Here is a 6,991-nt window from a genome sequence, read left to right on the forward strand (position 1 = left end):
ACGCCGCCAACAGCGCTGAGCCCCATGCCCCGCGCAGCGCTACTGGCCGCGGCTTCGTTGGCCCGGCTGTTGCCCTGGTCCACCCTTAACTCTCCTATTCCCCCGAGCCTCAGGGGAATGGCCGCCCACAGCTTCCAGGAGTGGAAACACCTCCCTCCGTCCAAGCTCCGGTTATGTGAAGCAGGCCCAGGTTGCCTCCTTCCCCCGCCGTCTGCTCCTCTGGTTGGGGGTTCCCGAGCCCCTCGGGTGAGCGTCCGCTTCTGCCCGGTCTCCGCCCGGGGCTGCGGAAGAATGAGGGGCCGAGCTGAGAATGATCCAACATTAGGGCCCGCGGCCCTATGTCTGCAGCTGAAGGTCCCGAACAGGAGCCGGATAGTGGCCGCGGCCTGGAGGGCGGGGAGGGGACTGGGAGCTTCTGCTCGGTCTGTCGGCGACGGGAAAGGGCAGTGGGTCCTGCGGCCGGCTCAGTCAGTGTAAATGATAAAGCCCGAGAAGGTGCTGTACTTGTTGTTGTTACCGCCGTGAGCTTTGCCGCCGTCCAGCTTGATGTAAACTTCATCTCCCGCGTCAAGGTGCAGGATCACGCTGTTACTGGCGTAGTCGTAGTTCTGGTCGGCGTCCTGGGCGATGGAACTGGAGCGGACCTGGGCAGACAGAGCGTTAGAGAGGGACAGATCGGACCGGAAGACAGGGCGTTAGAGCGGGACAGATCGGCCCCGGGCAGACAGGGCGTAAGAGCGGGACAGAACGGACCGGGACAGACAGGGCGTTAGAGCGGGACAGAACGAACCGGGGCAGACAGGGCGTTAGAGCGTGACAGATCTGACCCGGGCAGACAGGGCGTTGGAGCGGGACAGAACGGACCCGGGCAGACGGGGCGTTGGAGCGGGACAGAACGGATCCGGGCAGACGGGGCGTTGGAGCGGGACAGAACGGACCCGGGCAGACAGGGCGTTGGAGTGAGACTGAACGGACCGGGGCAGACGGACCAAGGCAGACAGGGCGTTAGAGCAGGACAGAACGGACCGGGGCAGACAGGCAGGCTAAACGGGGTGTTAGGCACAATCACTACGGACCCGTAGCCCAGGTCTCTTGAGGTCTGGGGCAGATTCGGAACTGGGTGGAAAAGTGGAGAGCAAACAAAATCTGTAGATGATCGGTGGGAAAATCTAACCGAGGGGATGTTTACAGAGTCTGCGAGTCAGACTGAGGGAAGGTTGAGGACAAACAGAAAATAAAGCGCAAAGGCTGGAATCTGAAATATATTGTAATAAATCTAGATTTGAACCCTTCTGGGGCGTGGGAGTTTAGAGGCTGAAGAGATAATACACCCGAAGGCTGTCTGGACTGGAGAACGTGTCACACGAGGGAAGGTTGACAGAATAGCGGCCTTTCTCTTTGGGGCGATGGAGGAAGTCTATATGATTATGAGGGGCTTTTTTTCCTGGGTTAGGAATGGCAAATACTAGAGGACATGTTTAAGGTGGGAGCCAAGTCAGGGATACGTTTTATTTAGTTATGGGGACCTGGAATGTATTGCGGGGAGGGCTGGTGCAATAGGGGCATTTAAGAGACTCATTAGCCGCACGGATGGAAGAAAACTGGGTTACTGAGCTGTGAGGGAGGGAAGGGTTAATTTGATGTGGAGCAGGTTTATATGGGTCGCCATCACATTGTGGGCTGAAGAGCCTAAACTGTACTATTAGGTTCTATAAAACGACAATAGCGAAAACTGGGGCAAACATGCAGGGACGTTGGCGGGGGTTCCATCTCCACAGATGCTGCCTGACAAGTTGGGAATTTCCAGAGTTCCATTTGGAAATGACAGCAGGAAGAATACGTCCCGCGCTTCGGGACCAACGAGGCACTTCATTCCAGACGGGAGCCCGGGTAAAGGCACGGAGCAAGCCTCGGCATGGGGGTTCTGAGGGGGGGGGGGCAGAGATTGCGCCGGGGAAGGAGAGGTTCCGCAGATTTCCGGCTACTGGAGGGGGGGGGGGGTGACATAGGGATGTGGGGAGGGAAATTCGGGAGCTGAGTCTACCCGCACGGCAGCGGGATCGGAGCTGGCCTGCGGCACTTCACTGCGAGGGGCAGGGGTCCCTCCGAGAGGTATTGGGGGCACGCAGGCAGACTGACAAGGAATCAAAAACAACGAAGGGTGAGGAGGGGGCTGGGGGACCACCAAGCAATGTCCCAACAGCTGGTCTCCTCCTCGACAACCTTCACACCTTCCTCTTCTCGTTCCTCTCCCCTCTCCATCTATCTCCGTCCCCTTTCCCTTCTCCCCATCTCCCGGTGGCACTCCCCTTCCCTGTCCCGCTCCCCTCTCCTTCTCTGATTGTGGCCCTCCCCTTCCCCGACCCGCTACCCTATCTCCTCGTCTCCCTACCCTACCTCCCCTCTCCTCGTCTCCCTACCCTACCTCCCCTCTCCTCGTCTCCCTACCCTACCTCCCCTCTCCTCGTCTCCGTACCCTACCTCCCCTCTCCTCGTCTCCCTACCCACCCTCCCCTCTCCTTGTCTCCCTACCTACCCTTCCCTCTGCTCCTCTCCCTACCCACCCTCCCCTCTCCTCGTCTCCCTACCTACCCTTCCCTCTCCTCCTCTCCCTACCCACTCTCCTCTCCCCGTCCCCTCCCCACTCTCCCCTCTCCCTGTGGCTCTCCCCGTCCCCCTACCCACCCTCCCCTCTTCCCGTCCCCCTACCCACCCTCCTCACCCTCCCCTCTCCCCGTCCCCCTTCCCACTCTCCTCCTCTCCCCGTGGCCCTCCCCTTCTCCCGTCCTTCTTGTCCCCCTACCCACCCTCCCTTCTCTTCCTCTCCCCGTCCCTCTCCCTTACCTCCCTTCTCCTCGCCTTCCCTCTCCCCGTCCCTCACCTCTCCACTACCCTTCTCTCTCTCTGTCTTCCCCCCGCCTCCTTCCCACGTCCCTTCCCCTTCCCCGTGCCTCTCTCCTTCCCCTCCCCTCCAGCCTCAACCCCTGCCCCCTCACCTGGCCGTTCTTGCAGAGATCTGCCCACATGCTGGTGCCGTCTCCGCCCCGCATCAGGACGTGGTAGGTGAAGAAGTAGGTCCCGGGGATGGAGCAGGTGAACTTGCCGCTGGAGCCATCGTAGTGGTTGCCCAGGTTGGTCACCACGTCGTCGAACTTGAGGATCTCGTAGCCTTCGTGCGGGTTCTTCAGGCCAGCGTAGAACGCCACCCGGGGCACGGTGCTGTAGGTGGCTGCGCTGATGGCCCCCGGACCGGCTCCAGGCTTGCCCGCCTCCCCCTTCTCTCCGGCCGGCCCCCTCGGGCCGGGGAGTCCCGGCTCCCCGGGGGGCCCTGGCTTCCCGGGACGTCCCGGCTTGCCTGGGGCTCCCTGCAGCATGGTAGAGGAGGGGGCCAAGTGCTGCTCGCTCAGCGCTTCCAGCTCTGGGCTGGCGCTAGCCGGTGCGCCCAGGTAGGGGTCGCACACCATGCGGCAGGTGCCCAGCATCTGGTAGTGGGCGGCTGCGCTCAGCCAGCTCACCAGCACCGGGATGAGTACGACCAAGATCAGCACCATGGCCACCCCGACGGCCCCCGCCACCAGCGAGCGGCGGCCGACCTGGATGCCGGGCTGCGATCTGTCGGCCGGTCTCCTGGCGGGCGAAATCTTGCTGCTTTCCGCGCACTGGGACGGAGAGTGTGTGGAGGGCAGCGGGCTGTGAGTGGGAGTGCCGCTCGGTCTCCCTTATATATGCACCAGAGCTCCCGTGGCCCCGGGCTGGCCGCGATTGCAAATGAACGCTCAGCCCAGAGATGTGAGCTGCTTCCACAGTCTGACCCAGCCACCGGCTCCGTGCGCCTGGGTAGCCGCCCGTGACTGTAACAGGGAGGGAGAGTTGCGCGCTCTCTGGCTCGCAGCAGCGAGGGCGCACACAGGGAACGCCACTGTGGAGGAAGACTCCGGTTTCTGATCAAAAACCCGACATCAGAAACGGTCCCAATCAGATTCGGATCAAAGCTGAAGCGCTGACTTCATCTGTCTCCACTGCTCCTGCCTGGCCCGCCAAGTATGGCTGGGTTTCTGCCAATTCCAGCTTCCTTTCCCCTTGTTTTTCGAGGTCTGAGGAAGGTGGAGCACTGAAGGTGGAACTAGAGCAGCACAGGAACAGGCCCTTCGGCCCACGTCTGCGCCCAGCATGGTGTCAACTAAGGAAGGATCTGCTGCGTGCACCTGTTCCATATATTCCCCCCCCCCCCCCCGCATCTCTCCACCCCTCAACTCTCCTGCTTTATCTGCTTCCACCATTACCCCTGGCAGCCCTTTGCAGACACCCACCACTCTCTGTGTAAAAGAAGTTTGCCCCACACATCCTTTTCAAATGCCCCCTTTCCATGCCCAAGAGTATATGTTATTTTGATCCTGGTAAAGATTTGGTCTGACCGCGCTATCAATGTCTGATAGAGGTCTCCCCTCAGACTACTACACTCCAGAGGTAACAATCTCTGTTTCATTGAAATATTTAAAATGTTGAAAGGTATGGACAGAGTAGATATAGAAAGGCTGTTTCCCACGGTGGGAGACTCTAGGACAAGAGGGCACAATTTCAGGATTGAAGGGCACCGGCTTAAGAATAGAAATGTGGAGGAATTTCTTCAACCAGAGGAAGAAAGAGAATGGTAAATCTGAGGAATTTGTTGCCATAGGAGGTTATGGAGGCCATTGGGTGTATTTAGGGAAGAGGTCAGTAGGCTCTTGATCAAAGGTTATGGGGAGAAGGCCGGAGAGTGGGCTAAGTGGGGAAATGAATGAGCTCATGATTGAATGGTGGGCTGAATGGCCAATGAATGAGCTCATGATTGAATGGTGGGCTGAATGGCCAATGAATGAGCTCATGATTGAATGGTGGGCTGAATGGCCAATGAATGAGCTCATGATTGAATGGTGGGCTGAATGGCCAATGAATGAGCTCATGATTGAATGGTGGGCTGAATGGCCAATGAATGAGCTCATGATTGAATGGTGGGCTGAATGGCCAATTTTTGCTCCTATGTCTCATATTGAGTCTTTCCTGTAGTTCCCACCCTTGTATCCAGACCGCATCCTGGTAACCCTCTTTCCAAAACCTCCACGTCCTCCCTTGTAATGATCAGAAATGCAAATAATACTCTAAGTGTAACCCAACCAAAGATTTATATAGCTGAAACATGACTTCCTTAGACACTGTACAGTACAGGTCCCTCAGCCCACAATGTTGTGCCGACCTATGTAAACCTACTCCACAACAATCTAAACCTTCCCTCCCTCGCACCCATAACCCTCTACTTTTCTTGCATCCATGTGCCGGTCTAAGAGTCTTTTGAATGCCCCTGTTGTACAAGGCTCCACTGCCACCCATGGCAATGCCGACGATATTTTCTATTGTCGCCTCAGGAAAAAAGTTGTCCACCCTGTGTAAGTCCCTTATAATCTCGTATACCTCTGCTAAGTCACCTCTCATCCTTCATCACTCCAAACAGGAAAGCCTGCGCTCCGTCAACCTTGTGATGCATTCTCCAGTCCAGATAATATCCTGGTAAAAGAATTGTAGTTAAAGGATAGCTGGAAGAGTTCCATGTCAAGGGCAACTCCCATTTATGTGGGCACCTTTGACATTCACTAGATCATTATCATGAACATTTGATGGTGTGGTGGTGGGCCACATCAACAATTATGAAGTAGCACAAGGGGTAGGCAGGTTCCTGGAGGGAGTTCCAGAGTTTTGGGTTGATTGCTGGCTGAGTAAGTGGAGGAATTTTTAATCTTTTAATGAAATTAAAAATTTTAATTAAAAAATGTAGATGTCTGGCACAGTGACAGGTGCTTCAGGGCCACAAGCCCATACTTCTTTTTTTCTTTCCTTTGGCTTGGCTTCGCGGACGAAGATTTATGGAGGGGGTAAAAAGTCCACGTCAGCTGCAGGCTCGTTTGTGGCTGACCAGTCCGATGCGGGACAGGCAGACACGATTGCAGCGGTTGCAAGGGAAAATTGGTTGGTTGGGGTTGGGTGTTGGGTTTTTCCTCCTTTGCCTTTTGTCAGTGAGGTTGGCTCTGCGGTCTTCTTCAAAGGAGGCTGCTGCCCGCCAAACTGTGAGGCGCCAAGATGCACGGTTTGAGGCGTTATCAGCCCACTGGCGGTGGTCAATGTGGCAGGCACCAAGAGATTTCTTTAGGCAGTCCTTGTACCTTTTCTTTGGTGCACCTCTGTCACGGTGGCCAGTGGAGAGCTCGCCATATAATACGATCTTGGGAAGGCGATGGTCCTCCATTCTGGAGACGTGACCCATCCAGCGCAGCTGGATCTTCAGCAGCGTGGACTCGATGCTGTCGACCTCTGCCATCTCGAGTACCTCGACGTTAGGGGTGTTCCACTGCCACCCATGGCAATGCCGACGATATTTTCTATTGTCGCCTCAGGAAAAAAGTTGTCCACCCTGTGTAAGTCCCTTATAATCTCGTATACCTCTGCTAAGTCACCTCTCATCCTTCATCACTCCAAACAGGAAAGCCTGTGCTCCGTCAACCTTGTGATGCATTCTCCAGTCCAGATAATATCCTGGTAAAAGAATTGTAGTTAAAGGATAGCTGGAAGAGTTCCATGTCAAGGGCAACTCCCATTTATGTGGGCACCTTTGACATTCACTAGATCATTATCATGAACATTTGATGGTGTGGTGGTGGGCCACATCAACAATTATGAAGTAGCACAAGGGGTAGGCAGGTTCCTGGAGGGAGTTCCAGAGTTTTGGGTTGATTGCTGGCTGAGTAAGTGGAGGAATTTTTAATCTTTTAATGAAATTAAAAATTTTAATTAAAAAATGTAGATGTCTGGCACAGTGACAGGTGCTTCAGGGCCACAAGCCCATACTACGCAGTACTGAAAGAAATGGCAAAAGTTAGATGAGACTTTGGTGATACATCTGGAGTATGTGAGGAAACACAATGCTGGAGTCACTTAGCTGATCAAATAGTGTATTTAT

At 55.6% G+C, this 6,991-nt stretch overlaps 1 protein-coding gene across 1 annotated transcript; it reads right to left on the reverse strand.

The window, feature by feature from the left end:
* Positions 1 to 464: 464 nt before the first annotated feature.
* On the reverse strand, positions 465 to 3,557 carry c1ql1l2 (complement component 1, q subcomponent-like 1-like 2). Its single transcript, XM_069906633.1, has 2 exons — positions 2,997 to 3,557; positions 465 to 644 (listed from the first exon to the last, which is right to left on the reverse strand). The coding sequence occupies exons 1-2, from the start codon at positions 3,549 to 3,551 to the stop codon at positions 465 to 467; spliced, it is 735 nt and encodes a 244-aa protein (XP_069762734.1). The 5' UTR covers positions 3,552 to 3,557.
* Positions 3,558 to 6,991: the final 3,434 nt, after the last annotated feature.

The sequence above is a fragment of the Narcine bancroftii genome, chromosome 12 (assembly GCF_036971445.1).
Source record: "Narcine bancroftii isolate sNarBan1 chromosome 12, sNarBan1.hap1, whole genome shotgun sequence".
Classification (NCBI taxonomy): Eukaryota; Metazoa; Chordata; class Chondrichthyes; order Torpediniformes; family Narcinidae; genus Narcine; species Narcine bancroftii.

Coding starts and splice junctions, on each gene's coding strand:
- c1ql1l2 (XM_069906633.1), bottom strand. CDS start 3,551: ATGGTGCTGATCTTGGTCGTACTCATCCCGGTGCTGGTGAGCTGGCTG. Junction 645..2,996: donor ATCTCTGCAAGAACGGCCAG/GTGAGGGGGCAG, acceptor CTGTCTGCCCAG/GTCCGCTCCAGTTCCATCGC.